Below are 25,005 nucleotides of genomic sequence, written 5' to 3'. Positions count from 1 at the left end.
TATTTGTTAGAAATCGTCACCACAAATAAGAATGTCCAATTGCTTTCGCATTCAAAACTGCAACGCGACCACGACAGTGTTTTCATGTCAGCATCAATATTTCTTTTAAGAATTTTGGTAAAAAAACAAATGAAAACTTCAATCCATTTTAGAGCAGAATCAAAATCCAGATTAGGTGCAGCACAAGCTTGACACTTTGTATTTTGAACTAACTTTGAGGAAGCCATATTCAGATACTTGCACAAATCACATGGAACCACTAATTCTAAGTTTCCTTTTTGAAGATGGTATACAAAAAAATATACAAGACATGGATTCCCTGCAAAACACAAGGTCCCGTCTTTACACACTACCCCTGGCCGAGACAGCTAAACAGCTTTACATACAGGAGATAGAAAGAAGAGAATAAAAATAATAAGTCAACAACTCTATTCAGCACAGGGGGAAGAATTCAAAGAGATACCTGTTTGTCTGGTCATCCTTTCACAGGATCACAAACACGGCCAAATGAATTTCCCTAGAAGTTACGCGCACTCCTGAAAAATCCAATGAAAAATGTTGTGCATGAGTCAACTAGTAAAAATGGAGCTACATTAGCAGAACGGACATGTACATACAACAAGATCATCCCTTGATAAAGGCTCTGTACCGCACAAAAACCAAAAAGAAAAACTGTTTTAAAGATACCATCCTTTCAAATTAGGCTTTAAATCCCCTTCATTTTTAGAATCAAACTATTTCAGTTATCCTAAGGTACAGTATCTGGAACCAGATTAGGCAGGCTAGTTTTGCACAATGTTTATCTACTGCTTATAAAAGCATTGCAAAAAGGTAAGGGCACAGCTTCAGTGATGATAAACATAAGCATGAAAGACTTTTATTTTTTAAAGTTGGTCAAATTGAGATATATATATTTTGACAGTATCCTTTAAAGTGCAAGGTGCACTTAAGTTTGGGCTACCATTGATAAGAAACTCAACAAGTGTTCACAAATTCAGATTTGACAATCAAGTCGCTCGTATTCTTATAAAAATTTAAATAGTTGAATTTTTCATCAATGATGAATGGTGATCCACTCTGTACCTTCAATAACAACCCCATGACCCAAATCCTAGGATGTTGACAGATAAATGTTCAGACATAAATTTTTTCTTTGTCTACTTGAATGTGAAGAATAAAGTAAACAATATCATAATAAAGAAAATAAACAGAAAGAAAATTGACCTGGTAAAAATTGGCTGGGAATTTACAGCTCCCCTAGGAGCACTTGCTCGCCGAGCCCTGCGATCAGGTTCCTTGCTAACCCGCATAGCAGCAACCTCCTTTTCCATGGAAGCTACTTCTCTACGCATTTTTTTGGCCTCAACTTCCATAGCTTTGTTCAACGTATCAACCTTCTTTGCCAACATCTTCAAACATTAAAACAACAAATTGAATTAGAAGAGGAAAAGAAAAATGAAATCTGCTGTCTCATTTAAGAAACCAGATATAAGACCTCTATCGCATCATCCTTGTCTTTAAGAGTCTGATCTTTTTCATGACAAGCTTTCCTCAGGGATATAACCTCTTTTTGCAACATGTCATACAGCATTCCTGAAACACAGTCCTCATTTTCTGCTTTTGGTTTTTCAATTGGAGCACCATTTGCACTCTCATGTGCAGTAATTGTCTCACTAGTGATGGCCTGATCATTGGTGTTGGTTGACATGTTATCTAGTCCATTTGCATTTGAAGTCTGTCTCTCTTTCTCCAGGTTTCTACTACCACCATCAAATGATCTAGATGAAAGTTTGGCATGCTTTAGTAACACATTAGCACTATTTGATCTTAGAGACCCTGATTTTGAAATTGAGTTTTTCCTTGCGAGATATCCATTGGAAGAGGATGCGGAGAAACTCTCAGCTCCACCAAAAGACTGACGCCGTGAAGGCCCACTGACAATGTTTCTTCCATCTGATGCTGTGAATTTGGAATTACCATTAGATGCCTTAATCCTCTCTTCCAAAACTTTGAAGCGTAACTGATATTTTTCCTGTGAAATCAATTAAAATTTTGAGAAGAGGCTTTTCAATAGGAATCAAGAGTTTGGAGTCAGATAAGACATATTATATACCTTCATTTGTGCTTCTGCTTTTGCCGTGCGCTCAACTATAGCCAATTTATCACGTAATTGTTGCATTTCACCCTACAAAATAATGGAATTGAATCAAGTTTTCAATAAAACCTCAACAACTTCTAATTTATGTGCCATCAAATAACTTCATTCTAGCACTCAGAATTCTTGCAAATAATATCAAAAATACCTCTCAGCTTCTCTTATACCTTTTCACTTATGACTTACTACTGGCTTCAAATCATCATTTTGTTTAAAAGCAGGGTAGCATTTTATCATCTTAATTGATGACTTTTTGGGGCAATATATGGTGTATAGCAGAACAATAGAGATAAAATAGTAAAAAGAAGCATGTAAGGGATGTCAGAGGGTAGAGAGCTAAATAAAATCTTTGTTGCTACCCACATCTGAGTTAAACACCTGCCTCACAACATGAGAAATCCAAACTGCCATAGCTACTTTGTTGATCAGCAATTTTATTTCTTTCTTACCATCTCTCCACCAGTCAGTGGTTCTCTTACCTTGGCATCAGATTAAAAACTGCCACAGCTACTTTATTGATCAGCAATTTTATTTCTTTCTTACCATCTCTCTACCAGTCAGTGGTTCTCTTACCTTGGCATCAGATTAACAAACATCCAATCATAATGTAACCAAGAAGACTAGATAGATTAGAACAGTAAAAATGACATATCTTACATATAACACTTTTGCAAACATCGATCAACTGGGGTATTTTGCAAACATCATGTACCAGAAACATCCAAATAACTAGCAAAAGACAAAGCAAAAATAATATCTGAGCCGTTTACATGCCTGAAAAAATTTTCTTTCTTCTAGCCACTGCTTTACGGGCATCACTTTATCATTAGCATCTTTCCACTCATTTGCAACTACAGTCGCAACCCTGTTTGCAGTAACTTTGGCACGAGCTACTTCCCGCTCCAAAACTTTCCTTTCCTCCTGTGTCAACTTTGAAGGTTAGAACTTGTAAGCAGCTAAGAGCATCTACAACAGACTCAAAACAACAAACAGTATATACAAGGAGTATCTATAGAACAGCAATAATTACATTCATCTCTTGCACTTTACGCTGGTAATCACGGACAGCATTAGCAGCAGCCCCACCAGCCAAGACAGCCTCTTCAAGCTCACGAACAGTTTGGGTTAGCTTTTCAACCTCAGCAACCTTTTGCCGAAGCATTTTGTCCAGGATTTTGTTCTCCTCCTGACATAAGAATATAAAATGCTTCGTTAAACTTTGCATTCCACTCATTGAGTATTATAAAATATATGCATTGCTGGAAAGCATAAACACAGATAAAAAGAACTATAGCAAACCTGGCATATTTCAATCTGTTTCATTAACTCTTGATTTTTGTTTTGCAGATCATCAACCAAGGATGCTTTGACCAAAGCAATATGAACAGTTCTCTCAGCCTCAAGAAGTGCAGCCTCCTTAGATTTGGTTAGCCGATCTAGGGCTCTGTTGTCATCTTGCAACTTCGCCACCTAGAAAAGTATAGCAGTAAGGACAAGCACTATAGACCCCTTTGGTCTTGATTCTGAACATGGAATAAGACATGGAACATTGCATAAACTCTCATCCAGTCCCACTGAAAAGCCAATTCAATCCATAACATAACCATCAAAATGTACCTCCATCCTAGCAAGCTTGAGCTCTGCCTCCAGGGGTGCTATAATAGCTTCAATAGGAGGCATTTCATCGTCTTTCTGAGCAGCATGAACTCTTCTAAGTGTGGCTTCAGCAGCAAATTGAGCAGCCAATGCTGCCTTTTTCTCGTCATTGATTTTTTTTATTTCAAGGTTCTGTCAAACACAATACTAGCATTAGGTGACCTTGAAATAAGAGCTATTCAGAAGTAAAATAACTCCAATGAGACAATAGCTACCGTAACTACTAATAATACCTTACTTTCCAGAAGAGCTTCAGCTGCTTTTAGCTTTTCATCCACCTTGTTCAGCTCATCTGTTAGCTGCATGGTTTAAACAAATAAAAAACACAGCTGTGATAACATTCAATTTTGAAATTTATAAATACCAAAATCTTCACCACGTACAGAGTTCATTGTGAAGTCAATGTTTACAATAGTGCATTATCTTGCTTTGTCAAAGATAATAAGGAAAACAGAATGCAGGAGCTCACTGCTTCAATGGAATACTTGGGTATACCACGTGATAACTAGGTTCCTTGTAATGAAAAATACAACTAGAAAAAAATATACCAGTACCCTGGAGCTTGTAACAAAACAGTCAAGCGCAAACAAAAAATGCAGAATAGTCACTCAATTAATAATACAGTTTCCTTATCTATCATTATCATCTCAGTTTATGAAAATTATTATCTATAACATATGTCAAGCTTGAGTAATTTAAATTCATTGCCGCTTCTATGACTTAAAAGTTTGTAGTATATTTACTAGCCAATCATAAGCACTTTTCTCAGCTTATTTCAATAAGGTATTCAGTATTCCTTGTTAGAATATGATTTTATAACTGATTCCAATAAATTTTATGGTCAAATATATAGTTTGAGCCTTCATGTAAGAAGAGCTTATTGAAAAAGCATTTCAAACACACCCTTAGAAATTTTGAGGAGCAGGTAAAAGAAGGGTACCTCTTCAACCCCCTTTTCCTTAAGACGCTCAGAGTTCCTCAAGGACTTAATCTCCGCAAGAGCCTCCCCAAGCTCTCTGTCTTTCTCTGCAAACGAGATACTGGCCAATTCAGTATAAGAAAAAATGAAAAACGTACCGGAAAAAAATCAAAATAAACTACATGCCGTTGTCTATTTAATAAAATTTTACTTAATACTAAAAATAAACACGTTTCCATATATAAACAAAGGTAGTCCGAGTTTAAAATTAACACATTTTTTTAAAAAATTAATAATGAATTATTCTTCTACACGTTTCAAGTCGTATTTGATTTAAAAAGAAAAAGAAAATGGTGAGCGACGAAGTTACCTCGGAGTTCATTTTGGAGGCGCGTGAGCTCGACGCGGACCGGATCGGAGCCATGGAAGAGAGTGATGAAGTCGTCGGAGGGTTTCTTGGGGCGAGTTTTGGTGTGTTTGGCGTCGGAGTCACCGACGCTCCCAATGTGGGTGCTCGCCATCGGAGATCTGTTAATGCTCTCACCTCATACAATACAATAACCCTAAAAACAATTTCAAAATCCAGACCATAGAGAGAGAGAGAGAGAGAGAGAGAGAATGTGTGTGCGCGTGCGTGTGTAACTGTTGTTGTTGTGTTAGTTTGTTGTAGCTGTGGTGTTGAGTGTGAACATTAATATTAAGGAGAAGGCAGTGTTTGGTTTATAAATTAGAGATGATGAGGCAGTGAGTGTGATTATGTTAAAAAGAAAAACAGTTTATTTGATGTGTGTCAGTGTGTTATTTGCCATTCTCAAGTCACTGTGCTGCGAGTGTAAGCACCATGCTAACCAATCTAACTCTCCTCTCTCGTTTTTCTTTTTTAACGATCTTGTTTAAAAGTAAAAAATAATTATTGTATCAAATTTATAAAAATATAATTTTAATAAAAATTTATTATTAATTGTTGCAATTCAATCTTAAAAATTAAATTTAATATCTATTTATTTATTAATGTAATTCAATACAATCAATTAAACTTTAAAAGAGACGATCCCAAAGTAGCTCCGCTTTCTTTCTAAGTTCTAGTTCTAGTGTTATTCTTTCTCTGTTTGACCCACACGAATATGGATTGGTGGGAATCTTTACAAAAAAGTTAATTAATTTTAGAAACTTGTCTCATGATGAGAATATTGTGAATCCGATACCTCTCCCTCCCTCTCTATGTATATATATAATAATTAGAAGAACTTTTCCTCTATTTTGAAAACTAAATAGCATTTTTCTCCTTTTCAAGCACATAACTTCTAAATAAAAAACCGAGTTCCCAACAGACAACTCATTCACACATCATAACACGGCAATGGTTTGCGTCTAGCAGATCTATGAATAAAGCAATTAGCCACAATTTTGATGAACTGTGACAGCAACAAACGAGTGAAGTGTGGCGAGGCAAGAATCTGAGGTTATGGATGGTTTAGGGACACGGGTGATTCTAGTGCTTTATTTAATATCTTTTATCTAAAAAAATATACACACTTGATTTTTGTATTTTTGCATTGAGTAATAAGTAATTTTTCAAATGCTAGCATCCATTTAAAATAAATGAAGCAATTGGCACATGTTAGCTTATTTGGTTTTCTTCTTTGTTAAAAAGACAAATGTGATATTGGACAACTTTTTTATGCATAAATGTAATTTTGTATAAAATTTGTAGAAAGTTACAATTTATATACACACATGAAAGCTAGTTTTTTTTTAAACGTGAATCTATATGAGATTGTGATTTGAGCTTATCTGCTTTTATATATTAAATATAAGTTTATATTTTAAAATTACGATTTTTTATTATGTCATGTAATTTTTTCATATTAAATATTTATTTTTCCAATTTAATTTTAATTTTGAATTTTTATAATTTATTTTAAAATTTAAAAGTACCATCTCTCTAATTTATTCTTGTTGATATAATAAAAATATTTAATTTTCTAAAATTTATTAAATTAAGAATAATCACACAGTATAATATATTTTTAATAAAAATGTATTGATTTAAGAATAATCATAAAAAATATTAATTTATTTAATTATCAAAATAAACAATAACTTAATTAAGCATTTAACAATTAATAAATGGCTCAACTCATTTAGACGTTAGTTGAAAGCTTCTATCAAATTGGTTTAGATGACAAGTACGTTTTTTCTCTTAAATTATTGGAAACTTTTTTTATTTGTTTTTATAATCATAATGCAACATAAATGCTAACAAAAGCAATGTTAGAATTACTTCTATTAAGATATTTTATTAATAAAAATTAAATTATTATTATAAATATAATAATATTTTATATTAAAAACATATTATATCAAGAAATTTGAAAAAAATAAATTCAACGGGTTTGACAGTTGATTGTATCATAATTATAAAACAATGCTAATGATTACTGAAAAGTCAATTTCCTTAGTGGGACGATCATTACAACTGTATTAGTAATGAATCGGTTACACATGGAATTCTATCCTTCCGCATTTATTATGAATAGCAATATTTTCGTGGACTCACCATCATGTTAACAAATTAAATATGCCCAAAAGGGAAAATAAATCATAATTAGGAGTTGAATTCTCACTACACATTCAAAAAGCACGTTCATATTTTCCCTAAATCTTTTGACGGGGAAAAGCATTGAAGTTTTTATTAGATGATGATCAACTTTATAATATTGTTTTTTTAATGTAAAATACTCCCAATAAGTTTAATGATAAACTTTGTTCATACGTAATAATATATTTTATAAATATATGGTTTCTTTGAAAGAAATTATTTTTAATGACATTTTAAATTTGTTAAATAATAATATAAAATTCTTATAACGCGGATGGCATTCAATCATAGAGAAATTAGACGTATGAGTTTGTTAATTAATAGTTAACAATAGTACGTGTTGTTGTCTGTGATTTAGTGCAATCAGTGAGTAGTTAAGAAAAGTTCGCAATCACATTGTACGTAGTTGATGTCGCTCTAGAAATCCTTTCTAATTGGAAATGGGTTTAGATATTAAACATGAAACGACAGGTACGAGTCATAAAATATCCTAAAGATCAAGGATGAAGAGGTGGGACATGTCGCATGTGTCGTTTGAAACCAAGGCCAAGAAAACTCACACGTGTTTGAATGGAAAAAGGATAATCTTACACACGTGCAGGTTTAATCGTTGCTCCATATGATAATTAAAACTGAAAAGGAGGGTGTGGAAGAAAGATGGAAGGGGCAAACGCACATGCGAGAAGAGAAGCCATAACGTGCACACGTGTCGCGTCAGGACAAATTAACAAAACTCGAATCGCATTCCAACCTTACAGCGTGTATTCTTTATGAATAACATTTCAGGTCATAATTATTTTTAGTATTATTTTTAATTCAAATTATAATTTTTTTATTAATATTAGAAGCATTTGAAATAAAATTTTAATTCAAGATGATATTAAAATATCTGTATTACTTTATTTTTTTTCTATTCCAAAAATTATCGTTTGCCAAAAGCCGGACAACTTTTTTTTTTGTCTTAAACTGAAAGTAACATGTTATTAGTTCCAGTTTAAGTTGTTGAATAACTTTATTATATTAAATCTACAATTTTGTCAATATTAAATCTACAATTTTGTTAATATTAAATTTTATAATTAATTTTAAGTATAAAAAGTTAATGGAATTTTATTAAATAATAAAATTTTGTATGTTAACCATATGAAAGAGAAATAAACATTTTTATTTTTAATAAAAAATATTATTTGTAGATATTTAAAATAATTTTTAAGATTAAAAGGATACAATGCAATATAAAATATTTAATAAAATTAGTTATTAAGTAACATGTAAATATAATGCAATATAAACAATATATTTATGTAGTTTTTTATATTTTTTGTAAATTACATATAGAAGTATTTAAATAATTATATTTTTTAAAAGAAATTGTTATTTATTTATGAAAAATTTCAAAATGTTATAAACATAGTTAATTATTAAAAAATAAATCAGACACACGTTTAGGCTAAAATAAAATTTATGTATTAATTAAGAATAAATTTAAAGTTGTAACTAGTAGTATAGTGTTTTAATTAGATAAAAGGAATGAAATAAAGATGAAAAAAAAAGAAAGAGAGAGAGAGAGACAGTAACATATAGAGAAAATTTTCGTTGTCCAGATGAGTCTCGGTCCAAGCAAAAAAGGAAGATAACGAAAAAAAAATCCTACACATTTTAGATAAGTGTAAAAGAAGGTTAAAAAAAATACTTTATAAGAATTAATCTTGAAAAATAATTTAATTCAAAATTTATTTTTATTATAATATTTTTAATCAAAATTTATTTATTTATTTCATATAATTTTTAATTTTTAAAATATCATTTATAATTTGATTAAAAAAAAGAAGAAAAAAACCCAACATCTAGCTCATCAGTTCCTTCCATTTTGAGGAAATTTTTTAGCCTCACTTTAAAAAAAAATTATCTTCCCTCTTTCTTTCTTTCATTCATCCAAAAATCTAAATTTAATTTTTTTCTTTATTCATTTTTTTCACCCTTAGCCAAACACACTATAAGAGTATTGATTAATAAAATAATAAATAAATATTTTATTAAAGTTATACTAAACTTATAATATGATATCATTAAATATATAGATCAACTTACTTGAGTTAAAAATATATAATTAATCACTTTCTTTGATTAAAGGAATTTTTAAAATTGTATATTCTAAAACTTAATTAGCAAATAGCAATTACTTTAAAAGCAATTTTAGCTTATTACATGCTAAAAAATAATTAAGAGACTTTAAATATATTTTCAAAATGTCAGAAATTTTTCCATGTAAACATATTTTTAAAAAAAATACAATTGTGTTAAATATTTAATTTTTTTACTATTTAAAATAATTTTATTTGGACTTAAACAAAAAAATATCTTTTAACAAAAAATACATTTTTTTAAATCACATTAAAATAATTATCTAAAATTACGATAGATACTAGTAAGTCCTTTTAGACATTAAATTAGTATTTGATTAAATTTTAATTAAGTATTTTCTCTAAAAAAAAGGAAAATAAAACTTGCCGAAAATTTCAGTGAAATGTTTTGCACCAAACTAATTTTGATACAATATTAGTACAAAAATTATATTAATAAAAAATAAAAGATTATGAAAATTGAATGAAAGGTTTCCTTAGCGTGAAAGAAATGTGAGGAGCACGCGGGCGTAGACGAGAGTGGAGTGGGGTTGATAGGAAGAAAAGAAAAGAAATGAATAAAAAGTTTGTCTCACCCACCCCTCACACGTGTGTCTGTATCCGTACGGCGTTGATATCACGTCCTAACAAATACGACGACGAAGCCATGTTTCTGCGAAACGATATATACTCGTTAACCACTCTGTCTATCATTCTGTTTTCAAATCGTTATCTGAGCCCTCTCTCAAATCATTTTTTATTTATTGTTAATTTCATTGTCTTAAATCATTTATGACTCATTTTATAAATTACTAATATTTTATTAAACTTTTTTTATTTTTAGTTGTGCAAATATTTTTAATAAAAATGTATTATTTCTCGTTAACTAAAATTAATTTTAAAGATTAGAATTAACGTTTTCTTGTATCTGGTAAAAGAAGATTCTAATTATGTCATATTTTTATTTAAAATAATAGAATATTATCGTCCAAATTTTAGCTCCTTATGTTGTTATTGCTTTAACTTTCGTTAGTTGAAAGTAAAAACAAGGGGAAAAAAAAATAGAGGGTAAGAAAAAAAAAATTATTGGGGAGATAATATAAAAACAAGTGAGACTCGTGACAATTTATTTCTTTTTGGATAAAGAAAATAAGGGAGATGAAAAATTTATTTAAGTGAAAATTTTACTTATTTATTCACCAACTTATCATTAAATTAAAATAATATAAAATCCATTTAATATAATTAAAATTTGTTTTTCATTCTCTTCATCTAAATAATAAAAAATTATATTAATTTTTCTTTATTTACAATTTTTTTCTTTTTTTATTTCATCTAAACAGAATATAAATTTTTATTTATTTTTTCGAAGTATTGAAAACACATTTTTAACACACTCTTCATTAGTAATCAAAATTTATAAAAGTACATGACAAAATTATTAAATTAAAAGTAAGACTCCCATAGTTTTTATAACATTAATAAAATTTAGTCAATAACTATGAGTGTTAAAAAAGTGTATTTTCGTACATCAAGCAGAGTAAATTTAAAATTACACGATTATTCGGGAGGAAAAAGTCAAATAAATGCATATAAAGTTTATATGATCCTTTCTCTCGCTCAATGGTGCATTTATAATTTTTCTGAAAACCATATATATTATGTTTTATTGTCTTATTGCTTTTTATCTGCAAAACAATAGGTAGCTATTTTCAAACTAATCTAGGCCAATCAAACTCTATCAAATTCTTTAACAATGCTCCACTTATTCAAGGTATTTGTGGTTTTTTTTGTACAAGATTACGTTTGAATGTACATATTCATTTTTAAATCTAGCAACATATTCTTGGCCATTCCACTGGTAAAAAGGGACTCAATTTAATGAAACTAAGACACGATATTTCCGGAGAAAATAGTATTAAAAAGAGAATCTTGAGAATATATTTCTAATATTTTTACTATTTTCGTATGAGAATCCAAAGATAGTCTACCATTCAAGCCTCAACTTTAAGACATAATTAGGATTTTACATGGTGAAAACTTTTGTTTAAGAACTAGCAGCTATATAGATAGGTTCAGCAAATTCCTACCAATAACCTCATAAAAGTCACAATAGTCATTGAACAAAGAACAATCCTAGTCTTTTCCAACTCACCTTCATTGACTTCGTTTGAGCATAAACATATGATTAGATAACGTGAATTCAAGCACACTGTGAATTTTGATAAAACTAATTTTAAATCGTTGTGTTTAATTAGGATATGTCAAAATTAATCTTAAATCTTTAATATAAAGCCAAGGGACACTGAACTATTTCTACCTGATCAGCAAATACAAAATGCTTAATCTGAAAATCCATAATACCCTTGCACGTTTTACTTGTGATTATGCCAGTGATTTCTGTTTTTCGTTTAATCAACTACTGATGAAGCTTTAATATCTTCTTTGTGGACTTTATTAGTCTACTTAACTTGAAATTATTTAGCTCAAAAGTAACTTAGAGAAATCCAATTTAAAATCAACTTTTTGATTTGTATGTCATTGTTGAAATATGCTACATCCCTTTCTTATTTTCTAATCTCCTTTTTCTGTTTCCCTTGTAAGACTTGTTATTAACCTCCTTTTAGACCACAAAGTTTAATATAATTTTTCTTATTAACGCTAAGTGTCGTTTCATAGAATGGATGCTTAAAATACACCACAATGCATATATTGATTATCAGAATCTAAAGAATTCGCGATTGGAATTGCATGATTTAATCGGATGCTTATGTGATGTTGAAGCATCAGATCAGGAACAGCTTATACCTTGGCTAAAGTTGTATTGTTTGGTGATCAACAGATATATGCTAAGATGCTATGCTATAAAGCTAGTCAAAGGGGAATTTGAAGGGTCAAAATCGTAAAAACCAGCACTAGAGTCCTGAATATGATGATTTACATTATATTATACTTCACACATGATAACCTATAATTTTACTAGCAAAATCTAAATGAGCAATAATTCACTTAAATATAGTTTAAAATTGTTTTAAAAAATATATAAGAACGTGAATAAAAATAAGACAATTATATTGAAATGAAATTACTTTATGATGATAAAACTTATATTTATTTCTAATTATTTAGTAAAGTAAGAAGCCCATAATAATTTTATCTAGATATATATAGTAGAAAGACTAATGAGAATAATGTCCAGCAGTTTTCATCCATCACTATAGTTAAAACCCCAATGTGAGACAACTTGTACTAATTATATATCTGTACATGCAAGCAAATTCTGATTACATCATTGTCTTATAGATGTTCTAGGCTCCAAATTGCCTCTCCAAAAGAGCCTATCACTTTTGTTCTTATTAAAATATTGCATCGACTGTAAATATAGCCAAAGTAAAACTTATAAAGGCTGTAACTATCCAAAATGCCTCACCTTATGAGTAAAGGTTTGAAATTGAGTTAAAGCCCAAGTCCAAACACCTCGATAAACCACACATGCGCATAAGAAACAAATTGAGTTACTAGTTAGTGATGTCTTTCTAAAATAGTAAGAGAAATCATATATGTACATACATACACCAGAAACACAGGTCCATGGAAGCATATGTGCAACCACAATCCATTAAGCAGGAAGCGAAACTAAAGAGAGGAAAATCTCCCTCAAATAAAAGCTGATTTGTGAAATACAATGAAAAGCTGTAACCTAAAATACAGACACTATTCTACATTTTACCCTTCAACTTCTATCTATCATACACCTATATAATCAAATTATTGAGACTATTTTGAAAGCACAGAAAAGCTTAAAGAAAAATGTACCACACCAGCAGCAGGAAGAGAAATTACATGTGGAGAGTAGAAAAATCACAGCATCTAATGTTTATAGCACCACCACAACTAGGCTTCAAGAGAAATCCATTGTTAAAAGACACCAGCTTCCATTGAACTAATTTAGAGCACAAGATTCAATGCTCATGTTCAGAATATGTGATCAGTTTTTAAGGGGGTTTGGTCAGGCTTGAAAGAACTTCATAAATGGAGCTTTGAAATACTTCACTCCCTTGGCCGGGCAAGCCATAGAGCACTCAGGGCTTGCAGCCGGGAAAAATAATCGCTTATTGCAAGAAGAGCTCGAGCTGATTGTCTGGTGGTTAATATCCTAAGCATTTGTTGTAATGTTTGCTGCCGCAGATTATCAGCCTAGTAACATGGAAAAAAAGAACCGATGACTATTGCACTTATCTTTTATGAGTGAATCTATCATTTCTTCATTACATCTGGAATAGTTTAAGTCCAGTTTTTTGTGCATGCATATCATTAATTACTAAAACGCTCTCATTTAAAGCCACCCAAGGCATGCAAATATGCAATGAACCATATATTTTCCATCATTCTATTTATTCAAGTAGTATTATTCCTTAAGAGTTTGTCAATTAGAGGTGTTTGACATAGCTTGTATGTGGCATGACAACCACCTCCACAATCCACTCGAGTCATAAGCAAATCAATCATTATATTCCATTTATTTCATAGCCTTAGTCAGTCCAAAATAAATAGATGGTTTTTTGTTCGAAGCTTAAAATATTCTTTCTTCGCTGGAAAGATAGTGATATAGAAAAACAAAAAATATTGTCCACGTAATATTTAATACTAAATACCTGACTTCTCTTTATTTAAAGATGTAAGTCGAGAAAATGGATATAGACTGGAAAACAAAAGCAAACAGTTAATTACCTGGTGAAGAAACCCCTCAAGAGTACCAAGCTTTCCCATGGCCATAGCCATTTGCCCCATGTAATTAGCCACATTTCCTGAGGAGCCTGAAGAGCTAGGCGAACCATTAGCCAATGTCTCAGATAGTGATTGCTGCAATGCATCCATTCCTTGGGAAAGAGCGTCTTCAGCCTGCTGGGATGACTGCTGCAAGTTGTAGATGCCCATCAATTGTTGCTCAGTTAAAGGCTCCAACTGACTGACAAGAAGCTGCAACAATGTCAAGCCAGTTTTAGACAGGCATAACATGACATAAGGAAATAGACTTCAAAATTCAACTCCAGAAAAAATCATTCTTGTCATGATAAACATGTTAAAATTGATATTTCTTCAACAATTGGAAAGTCCCTCCACATTATCTTGAATCTAAGTTTCAATCACTTCAAGAACACAGGTCCTATCTATTTTGATTATTTTGGTGCTTTAACTTTATATTTTATACTGGTTGGGAGCAGGGAATGTGATGGATGTTCAACCCCATATTGGAAAAGCAATTTCAATACAAAATAGTAAGATTGGGAAAAACAAAGTTAAAATAATTTCCACTTATCTAATTGAATGATTATGAGCTTACAAATTTAAAGAATACACAAAATTCCCTGATGGTTAATCTTTCATTAGACTAGTTGCTTGGATTAATTTATTTACCCATGAAAAAGAGCAATAAGCACAACAGAGCAAAGATAGATTTATTATACTTGTTTTCCTACCCAGATCTAAATAAGCTCTTCAGCAAGGAAAATTTATCATCATAAACTACCTGCCACCTTCAGCCCAACATCTTCAAGCACTTAAACACAGCTCATAAAACAAATGCACATAGAATGTTTCCTGTCAACCCCACAAATTTGGAAAATTCTTATATGCACTCGTAGAATTACAAGAACCACACCAGAAAAATTCAATTAGAGCCACATTTACACGGATTAAATACAGCGGAAATGAATCACAAATTAAACTGTAAGAAAACTGATTCCTATGATTGACCATTCCAGAAACCTTTATAAGGATAATTAGTAATTTCACAATAACAAAAGATAAAGGAGACTATTCTAAAAAATATTGAAATGAAACAGCCATGCGCATATATAAAGGGCTGAACACGTGCATTGAAATATTTTCAAGAAATCGTAATAAATGTATTACCTCACTGGTACTTCAGCGTATCATTTACCAGAATAAAGTATGACAATACAGAGCATAGATAATTGAGGAATTTCTCACCTTGAGAAGTTCGGATGACCGAAAGCCTCCAATCCACATGAAACACCTCTCAGCTGGAGTCTTCCACATTCCTGAAAGAATGTGGAAAACATCAGCTTTTGCTGCAATACCTTTCAGCCTGAAGATATCTTCAAATTGTGTCATGAAATTGTCAACAATGGTACGGAGTTCAATATCTCCAGCATGAGAATTTATTGCAGCCCTTAGCTCATTGGTTTGTTTATTATGCTCTTCCAACCATCGAGCGTATTCTACATCAAAAGCCATAGCACCTGTATAACAAGATGATTAAATTGATTAAGTATTTAAAACACAGCACAAACTTCTGTAAAACCCAGCCAATGACCATCCAATATCCATGCTACTGAATAAACTGTGGTCAGTGCAAAACACATCATAGGCTTGTACTTTCCATACACATGATGCAGTCCCATCACATCATAGTATTTCAGTGCAAATGCATCTAAACAACTAAATGTTTGCCAATGGAAAATAGAAACCAATGTAAATGTAATCCAACTAAAAGAGGATTCTATATATTAACACAAAATATTGGTTTGTGCCATGATAAAAATATACATCACAGAAAACTATATGGAGCATTTATTAGAGACAGACTAATAGTAGGGGTATGCACATTAGACCTAAAAAAAAAAGGCTCATTGCACTGAAAAAAATGCCACCGGTAGCAGTTAGAGTACTGGACATGATATTTAGAAAAAAAGCAATACATGGGTTTATTGAACTGGATATAAATAAAATCATCAATCAAGGAACATATGGCCAAATTTAACCCATAAATCATTGAGTCCACTATAAAGCCCATGTATTTAGTACAACACGAGTACGATATGATACAGATACAGGGAATTTCTTATAATTCAAGATATGATATAGCCTAGATATGTTATCATGAATTCAAGTTTTCATTAGGTTGCAGTAAAATGTAGAGGTAAAACAAGCTTCAATAAAATACCACAATTGCTGTAAAATACCCAAATAAAAGAGGAATATGATTCCTCAATGGTGGGAAGATTGAGAAGTCCAAAACAGAAGCACTTGAAAGTCAGAACAAAACTAAGATACAAGGCTTATGTAGTTATGCATGTCTTGCTGTGTAAACTACAAGCAAAACAGGACTGATGCTGCAACTTGTCAACCACCACCACTAGAGTAGAAACGTGACTTTACAATATACAAAAAGCAGCAAGTGATTTTGCAAGAAAGATCAAACAATGATCTGCCACCATTACACTAGAAACACACAAATTTTGCAAGACCCAGAAGCACTGTTGTGGGCAAGCAGAGGAGTTTGATTTTACGGGACCCAGAAGAATCATAATCCCTCCCTAATTGTGGAAGATGATATCCATGTTGTCTACAAACCCTAGCTATAGGTGATGAGACCCATGATGTTCAAAACAACACTTAAATCTTGAAACTGGCAAATGTTGGAAGTTTGAGACACTTTCAATATCAAATAAGCTGAGTGTATCGTATCTCCTAGTTCAAGACGTATCTAAATGTTTTAAGCCATATCTCAGATGTATTAGGGCACCAAAATATTTTTAAAAATAAAAAAATGGAATACTTTTTGGATACATATAGTGTGTTATTTTTGGGAGTCAAATACGTGTCTGACACCAATACTTTGGCAAGTTTGGAGTATTTCCGAGTCTACAATCCAAAGCTTATTTCCAGTGTATAGAATGTCAGAGGAAATTTCAGACAGATTTAGAAACCCAGTTTAAGATAAAATCAGCCATAAATATCTTGGCTTGTGTAGAAATTCCATGTTGGGTAGAGGCAAGCAACTTGATAGCATTGCCTCATCTGCTGTTGACCAATGCAAAAATTTTACCAATACACTAAATTCAAGATGATCTTTATTAAATGTCAAGCCAAGTGTTAATGGTTTTTGCATTGACTATGACTTTATAATCAGACTCGGAACATCACCAAAAACTTCTCAAAGTAGGAGGGATTTATATGCAATAAAAACTTGTCAAGCTTGCAGCATACAATTGAAGGTTCAAGATGTTTAAATACCATTTCCACTCATTGAATGGGCCTGATCTCCTGAGCTTGAAATAAATATTCCCTAGAAATGATAAAAAAAATCAAATTGTAACACATTATGTAGTAACATAACCAGTGTAATGAGAGTTGACTAAAGAAAAAGTTGACAATTTTAAACGGAAACAATAAATGAAATAGTACAATCAAACCTGCTGGCGAGCTCGCTGGAGCTCTTGCTCAAGTTGGGTGAGTTTCAGCCTACTACTCTCTAATTGTTGCACATATGCCTGAATGAATAGAAAGGAGTTAAAAAGAAGAAATTAATAGGTTAGGATCCAATTGCAAGGTCCCATATTGGAAGTATGGGATGCTAATGTGGAGTTTATAAGGCCTTGGGCTCTCAAACTACAATAGTTAGCTTTTGTGGTGTGGAGGTTCTTATCATATGCAATATAATAAATAAAACATTCAACAACAAACCAAGTAGCAAAAGAAGAAGTAATTTTACAAGTTCATTTATCATTATTATAAGAAAAATATTCACACGTGTCCTTAGAACTGAGTTTAAGGAACTAATAATAGTAAGTTTTTATTGAGAAAAAAAATATTTATCACACTTTCATAACTTCAATGCAATAAATGTATTCTTTTCCAATAAAAATATACTACTGTTAGATGCTTAAACTCAAACCTAAAGGTTGAAGTTACCAATGATTAGAATAAGCCCTACCTTTTTCCTCAATCGACTTTTTCTGGCAGCCTCACGATTTTGAGCTAGTCGTCTTAATGTCTGAACAAAAAAATTAATAAAGTTAACACATTATAGCAAAAAGCTAATGCTATGTTAACACAATTACTGCATACAACCTTTTGATCTGACTTATCTTTTGATCTTTCACTAGATTCACCCCTTTCAACCTGCCAAACAACAATGAATCATCATATTTTAGAGTATGAATATGCATGCTTTTGTATATTTGATAATATTTAACATTTAGAAGGAAAAAGTATCCTTAATGTAACATTGTAACTCTAGGGGACATAACCAAAAGCTATTCAATGGATAAATAAGTTGAATTCCAGATGCAGAAAAACTGTATTACGGAAGTAAAATAATTACTATTTGATTTTTATCATCTGTGTCATCAGTTGAAGTATCAGTTCTGGGGCTAGCATCAGCCATGTTGGACTCTCCCCAGTTTTCACGGTGACCAGCAGATGTCAAAGCCAGAGTTGGTTGTGAGTCTTTTTGCAATGGCAATGCCTGAGATCCAGTAATTGAAGCAGAGAGATTTATATCTGAGGTTGCGATTGACTGTATCTTGCATGTAAGAGGAAAGTGTGAACATGGGACTTCATTATATTTGTGATTTGTTGATTCTGGGAAGCACATAATCTTATAAAGAAGATAAGAAATTACCTTATTTAAAGCACCAAATTGAATATCAGCTCCTAGAGCTTGGCTATTTGATTTCATCTGATTAAACACTGGATCTGAAAGATAATGTAAAAATAAAAGGGTGAAAAGAGGTTTGATAAGGTGCCAACAAGAGGGGGATGACAAATAACACTATATCTTTCAATTACTTTTGAAGGATCATACTTGAGGAAACACAATTCTTTTGTAAAATGTGGAAAACAAATATTTTAAGGCAGAAATAAGATGAAGGCTCATGTTAATAACAGCTTAGGAACAAGTGAAAAACCATTGGAGAAAATATGATTCATTTGATTGCCAATATAAATTATACACCATCATTGGGCACAGAATTGTAGTAAAAAAATACGATGAATTCATAAGTTGTGCTTACACAAACAAGTTCTACCAGAAAAATCAACATAATGAATATTTTCTCCATTAGGTACAAACAAAATGATAGGCTTATTTTAAAGCATTATACCAGCAGCTTATGGAAACAACACGAAAGAATATCATTGCAATACTCAGTTGGCATACAACAATCTAATTTGGAAGTGACAGAAGCCTAACAAAAGTATACTAAGTACTGACTGATCGAGTGCACACACATCTTTCATAGAAATAAAGACTAGTACCCATGAGGTGGAAATAGAATTGACGGCCTATGTTAGGAGCAAATTACAAACAAGCCTATGACTCTTTTTAAGTACACAAAATTGGCCACCACAACAATACAAGCAATGGAAGTATAAGTCAAGATATTATTATATTCATAAAACAGCAGTTCACACCAAAATTAAACACCACAAAAAAACAGAGTTCAACTGTTAGAGATCAAATCATGAGCAACATACTTCTGCTAAGATTGATGGTATCCTCAACACGAAATCCAAGAGATTGTTCAAGGGTTCCAAATTCGGAAATTCGTGAAGGATGAACATTAGTTGCTTCTATTCCCCTGAAAACAAAAATCATGAGTTCATGACAACTTGTAAACAATCCTTGTTGAATGTATATCCAATTAATTATACAGGCAAGGTTAAGAAAGTCATTCAGTTACTGATGAACTCGAAACATCAAGCCAAAGAAAAGTCCAACTTGGATGCTCAAGATGTAACAACAAATCCACGAGAAAATTTAAACATGAAAAGTCATAGTAAACCTTTGACTTTGAGCAAAGCTCACATATGAAGATTAAAAAGGAAAAAAAAAGCCTTAAAGGTTATTTGTATCCCTTCCTCTGCAATCTAGCAATCAATATGGCCTCATTTTAACAGCATATTTGTCTAACAACATGAATAACTTCAATTAGTTATATAGAAGTTATATTAGACTAGCATATTGACTATACAAACTATGTACTCAAATGAGAATTTTAAAAATAAAAATAAGCATCATCGCAGAAACCTATTATCAGTCAAATCATGAGTAAAATAAACACCAAATATAAGGGTAGGTCCTCAGAAAAATTTACATGGAACTAGAAGGAGAAGGCAATGGAGGAGCGTAGCTTGGCATCCCGTTCGCAACGTTGTTAGTGTCCTTAGTGTTAACGTTTACCGCTCTACTTCTGCTACCCATCAATAACCATGCTCAGCACAAAGACCATCTTATCTCTCCACAATCCTTAACACAGAAAGGCCCTGAACCCATTTCACAAAGCACCCCACAATTTTAGTCAAACAAATCTTAAAAAAACACTCCAGCAAACAAAATCTTCAACGAGAAACCACAATTTAACAAGCTACTAAGAAGGTAAAATTCTAGACAAACTAACTGAAAAACAAGAATCTAGAAAAAGCAGTCACATACTCCTTGCCAAAACATTGACACCAAAATAAGTTTGGGAGAAATGGTAAATAAAAACATATATTAAAAAAAACTGTAAGATAGCATCACTCTCCGTACACCCGCTTGAAACAAGGACAAAATTTTGAAACTGAAAAAAAAAACTTTGCGGCATCAAAACATCCCATAGAAAAAATCTAATTTTGTTTGAAAACAAAAATAAAAGACCCACCTTCTAAAAACAAAGCTCAACAACATGAACTTCAAAAAGAGAAGAACTCCAAATTTGATATGAAAAGGGTCAAAATAAAAAAAGTGATATTGAACAAACTAGGCTCATAAAAATCGAAAAAAACCGAACTTTCCAGAGATTTAAGCAATACCCAGAAGAAGAAACCGATGGAATAATAGCCCTGCAAACCCTAACCAGTGACAAGTTGACGATAAATACCGAGACTTTTTGACTTTTTTGATTGAAGGGAATGCCACTTTAATATATTTTATTATTATAATATAATGATGTTACACAGTACAATTTCATCTCTAACCCTGGAAAAAAATTATATGCTTTTTTAATTATTTATTCGGTGATTGTTGCTTATGATTGAAAACAATTTTAATGTTTTTATTACCACACCACATATTCAAAGAGGAGCATCATGTGTCATCAAGTTGATCTTTTTGGTGTAATTATATACATATATTTTATGAAGGGTGGAAAGAAAGAGAGAGAGTGGCAGAAGCGTGACGTTCAGACCATTCCAATTTTTTGCATACGTCCCTTTCGTCTGAAACTCTTCCATTTTCAAAAAATTATAAAAACTTGCCTTTTTAAATTCTTCAAATTTCAGTTAACTTTACCGCTTTTTGTTTTTTGTTTCCATCTTTCTTTACCCTTCGTTTGGGTTTAGATCACAACGCACTACTCACTTCTATCTATCATCTCGTTCGTTCTTTTTTCTTTAAATTATTATTTAATTAATTCCACACCTACCCTATCATATTGTGATTTGGTTCAAGTGATGCATAATTAATTATGTTTAATAAGGTTTTAAATTTAAATTCTGTGTATATAAAATTAAATTGAGGAAGTTAATTTTATTATGGTATAGATAGATATTTTTAATTTCAGTAAAATTATCTTTTATAGAAAATATTTATTCTCTAGAAAAAAATGATTAAAAAACTCTTAGGTACAATTAAAGAGAAAAGGACAAGATATTTCTTGCTATCACGTAAAAAACCTGTTCATATGAATATCAAGCAATTTAAGACTTAAGTGACGCATAAAAACTATCAAAATTTCTCATTAGGAAATATTTTTAGTACTCTTTCTAAAATATACCTTGTTTTAAAAATACTTAATTGTATTTTTTTTATCCTTTAATTTGAATTTATATAATTCTAGTCTCTGAATTTTTTTACAACAATAAATTTTTTCAATTTTTTAAGTAAGAAAATTTTCTTTTCTATCAATTTTCATGCCTCAAATTTTTATTTTTTTTATTCAAGATTTTTGCATGTTAAATTGATTAAACCATTTTTTGTCAAAACTCACCAATCAATCCTCAATTTTCTTTCAAAATAAAAAATATTTTTTTAATCCTAATCTCACATCTCATAAAATCCTTCGCACTTTATCAAGATTTTACTAAATTTCTTACAACTAAACTTTTATATTTATTTTATATCCTAAATGTATTACAAACCTTACAAATGTTCGGATAAAAAATAACAATTTGGGAACTTTAAATAAAAAAATTAACAAAGCAAATGTATTTAATTTTAAAATAGAGAAACCTAGTTAGTTTTAAAAATTTAAAAAGCCAAAATTATATGTAGTCAAAACAAGATGAGTCAAGAGTGTAATTAAAACTTCATAATGCTCGTTTTTATATAGTTATTTTTAAAATTTATTTTTTTAATTAATTAACTCTTTATTTTAGTTTTTTATATTATTCTAACAAAAAAATATACAAGATTTAAAAATAATTGCTATATTAAAAAATTAAGAGAATAAATCGATCTAGTGTCACTCTAATGTGCCTAAAGTAATGAGTCCATTATAGTTAATAGGTAAGATTGTTATTGTGTTAATGAGTATAAGGTTATAGATGACAACTACTATATAAGAGGAAACCTGTCTAAAACTCCACTTAATAGATATTCGTAAGGGTACGGGGCAACTACTATATCCATGATTTGCCTATTTTATTGAAATCTTAGATTCTCAACTCACTTTTTAATACATTTTTTTCTATTACACTTTTTTACTAATTGAAATTTATTAAAAATTATAAAATCATGAGTGAGACTAGTTAAATTAAAAATGCAGTTTACATAATTTTATGATGCTCAATAAATTTCAACCAATAATAAAAGAAAAGTAATAAAGAGTATGTTACTAACATTTACTTTTAGTATATACTAATTAAAAGTATCTTTTAGCTAATTTTCATAAATAATTGTTTTTAAAAATATAAAAATACCAAATTAAACATTGTTTCTCTCATTAAATTAAGTATATACATAATTCCTTTTAAAGCAAAAAGATAACAGAAATTGTAATGTATAAGAAATGGTAAATAGTGTAACATATATAAAATTAGAGAGAAACCAATGAAAATCAGAAGGCAAAAGACCAAAACATTTAAAGGTACGAGTAGGATATCACACAGGTAAAAGTTGACGTTTAACATATAATGTTGACAAATTTAGAATACATTTAGATAAACAATTTAATTGATTATTTACTTAATCAACTGTTATCACGTGACTTTTTATTAGACATTTAACCTTAAAGTTTATTAAAATAAATAAAAATTTTAATAAAATTGTGCAGACAAATTATTAAATTAAGTTAAAAACAACTAATAAAAACCAGAAATTATTTTTATAAAATAAAATGCATATCAAACTAATTTAAATAACTTCAAATCATGGGCTAAAGAATACGTATTCTGCACCCCATCTTAGAATGAACAATACTATATTTTAAAAGAGAAACAAAATGCAAGACATGAAATTTACAAGTCAACAACATTTTGTAGGTCCTGTTGATTTTGGTTTCAATATTTAAACGATAAACGAGATTTCCTTCGAGAAATTATTTGTAAAATAAAAAACAAGTGATTACTTTTTGTTAATTTAATTTAAATTATATGAAGGTGTTAACCAATTAAATTTTAAGAAACTGGTTTTAAAGGAAGGTTTTTCCTAATCGATACTCACCTGAAATATATAAATCGCAAAACTTTTCAGCTATGGTAATAAGTAGATAATTTTAAGCTTAAGATGAAGAATATTACCCAACTAAATCAGAATAAAACTCTAAAGTGGCAATAACACGTGAGTTATTATTTGATTAAAAAAAAACATTACGACTAATTTAGTATATGTTTCATGCACTAACAAATTTTGTTGGATGCATGATGGATTCATTTGGCTTATTCATTTGGCGTATTAATCATTCGTCACTACCCTTTGTCACGACAGCTAAGAGCAATGATTTGCTTTAGCAAATGAAAAAAGGGTCCGCTAAGGTTTCATTATGTTTTTAAATCTATGAATTAGTAGCATGATCTATAATATTATATCTTAAATATTAATTGATGTGATTTACTTATGAAAGTTTCTATGAGTAATAACAACGTCAAACTTTGAGATGAAGTGGGAACACGAGGAAGGAATCCTTGTATATATGCAAACTTGACTCAATAGTGGGAATTGAAGCAATAGAATTCAATCAAAACTCAAAAGTAGTTTTCCTTTCTCGTATTTGAATTTTGTTTTGGTGAAATGGATGAGACCTAACACAAAAGGAGAATGGTGCGCAATGATTCGGCTGCCTCGTGTGAACGGTGAAGGTGCTCAATAATAATATGGTATATGGTCCCTCACATACTATACACCCTTCCATGCACGTTAAATCACAACATGCCCAATGCCCACTAATTGCAATCAATTTAGCTTTTCTTAAGTAAAAAAATAGATAGTCTTATAAATGCAATCAACACTTTATTCATTCAGTCGAGTCATACGGTAACCTCAAAAGACATTTATTACAAGTTTTTACTTTTACATCAACGCTGAGAATTTAGTTTAAATTCACGTTTTATGTAAAATATAAATATAATCTTTATTAAAATTTGAATTTTATCTAAATTAAGTCTATTATTTTATTTTCTGATTGTGCATATAGTAAGAAATGAGGGCATAGAGTGGCACTTTGGTAGTTTAGATGAAAAAGAGGGGCCTTATGGATTGTCATTGGAAACGGGGAAGTGGAAATGAATATGATGCAGTCTTCATTTCACAGCTGCGCCGCCT

General features: G+C 30.8%; 2 protein-coding genes and 1 long non-coding RNA gene across 8 annotated transcripts; all 3 read right to left on the bottom strand.

Annotated features, from left to right (window-relative positions):
• Nucleotides 1-137: 137 nt before the first annotated feature.
• Nucleotides 138-5,483, bottom strand: LOC113860983 (microtubule-associated protein 70-2-like). 2 transcript variants are annotated; one of them, XM_027493572.1, is made up of 11 exons: nucleotides 5,101-5,483; nucleotides 4,752-4,837; nucleotides 4,045-4,110; nucleotides 3,773-3,943; nucleotides 3,455-3,625; nucleotides 3,186-3,341; nucleotides 2,930-3,076; nucleotides 2,114-2,185; nucleotides 1,496-2,032; nucleotides 1,225-1,409; nucleotides 138-536 (listed from the first exon to the last, which is right to left on the bottom strand). In XM_027493572.1, the coding sequence occupies exons 1-11, from the start codon at nucleotides 5,249-5,251 to the stop codon at nucleotides 518-520; spliced, it is 1,761 nt and encodes a 586-aa protein (XP_027349373.1). In that variant the 5' UTR covers nucleotides 5,252-5,483; the 3' UTR covers nucleotides 138-517. The 2 variants fall into 2 exon arrangements, with proteins under 2 accessions (XP_027349373.1, XP_027349374.1); XM_027493573.1 differs by having other exon boundaries at nucleotides 447-643.
• LOC113860984 lies at nucleotides 2,366-2,869 on the bottom strand. The gene is made up of 2 exons (XR_003504091.1): nucleotides 2,729-2,869; nucleotides 2,366-2,634 (listed from the first exon to the last, which is right to left on the bottom strand). It is a non-coding gene; the product is annotated as an uncharacterized LOC113860984 (long non-coding RNA).
• Nucleotides 5,484-12,650: 7,167 nt separating the features above from the next.
• On the bottom strand, nucleotides 12,651-21,277 carry LOC113860888 (transcription factor TGA2.3-like). 5 transcript variants are annotated; one of them, XM_027493436.1, is made up of 12 exons: nucleotides 20,909-21,276; nucleotides 20,363-20,531; nucleotides 19,743-19,846; nucleotides 18,889-18,962; nucleotides 18,589-18,789; nucleotides 18,336-18,386; nucleotides 18,199-18,258; nucleotides 17,678-17,755; nucleotides 17,499-17,550; nucleotides 15,450-15,721; nucleotides 14,187-14,435; nucleotides 12,651-13,652 (listed from the first exon to the last, which is right to left on the bottom strand). In XM_027493436.1, the coding sequence occupies exons 2-12, from the start codon at nucleotides 20,467-20,469 to the stop codon at nucleotides 13,506-13,508; spliced, it is 1,395 nt and encodes a 464-aa protein (XP_027349237.1). In that variant the 5' UTR covers nucleotides 20,470-20,531; nucleotides 20,909-21,276; the 3' UTR covers nucleotides 12,651-13,505. The 5 variants fall into 5 exon arrangements, with proteins under 5 accessions (XP_027349237.1, XP_027349240.1, XP_027349239.1 ...); XM_027493439.1 differs by having other exon boundaries at nucleotides 18,589-18,732; nucleotides 21,060-21,275; XM_027493438.1 differs by having other exon boundaries at nucleotides 18,589-18,783; nucleotides 20,909-21,272.
• Between the last annotated feature and the right edge of the window lie 3,728 nt (nucleotides 21,278-25,005).

Source organism: Abrus precatorius, unplaced genomic scaffold (assembly GCF_003935025.1).
Source record: "Abrus precatorius isolate BTA unplaced genomic scaffold, Abrus_2018 Scaffold3, whole genome shotgun sequence".
NCBI classification, from domain to species: Eukaryota; Viridiplantae; Streptophyta; class Magnoliopsida; order Fabales; family Fabaceae; genus Abrus; species Abrus precatorius.
This window is presented reverse-complemented; position numbering and strand designations above follow the sequence as displayed.

What these genes read in the sequence shown, in the direction of transcription:
- LOC113860983 (XM_027493572.1), bottom strand. Translation starts at nt 5,251, where the DNA reads ATGGCGAGCACCCACATTGGGAGCGTCGGTGACTCCGACGCCAAACAC. An exon ending in GTAAAGTGCAAGAGATGAAT is followed by an intron (nt 3,077 to 3,185) that starts GTAATTATTGCT and finishes AAGTTGACACAG; the next exon opens with GAGGAAAGGAAAGTTTTGGA. An exon ending in ACAAGGATGATGCGATAGAG is followed by an intron (nt 1,410 to 1,495) that starts GTCTTATATCTG and finishes TAATGTTTGAAG; the next exon opens with ATGTTGGCAAAGAAGGTTGA.
- LOC113860888 (XM_027493435.1), bottom strand. Translation starts at nt 20,469, where the DNA reads ATGGGTAGCAGAAGTAGAGCGGTAAACGTTAACACTAAGGACACTAAC. An exon ending in CCTTCTCCTTCTAGTTCCAT is followed by an intron (nt 19,847 to 20,362) that starts GTAAATTTTTCT and finishes TTTTGTTTTCAG; the next exon opens with GGGAATAGAAGCAACTAATG. An exon ending in TTGAGGGGTTTCTTCACCAG is followed by an intron (nt 13,653 to 14,186) that starts GTAATTAACTGT and finishes CCATGTTACTAG; the next exon opens with GCTGATAATCTGCGGCAGCA.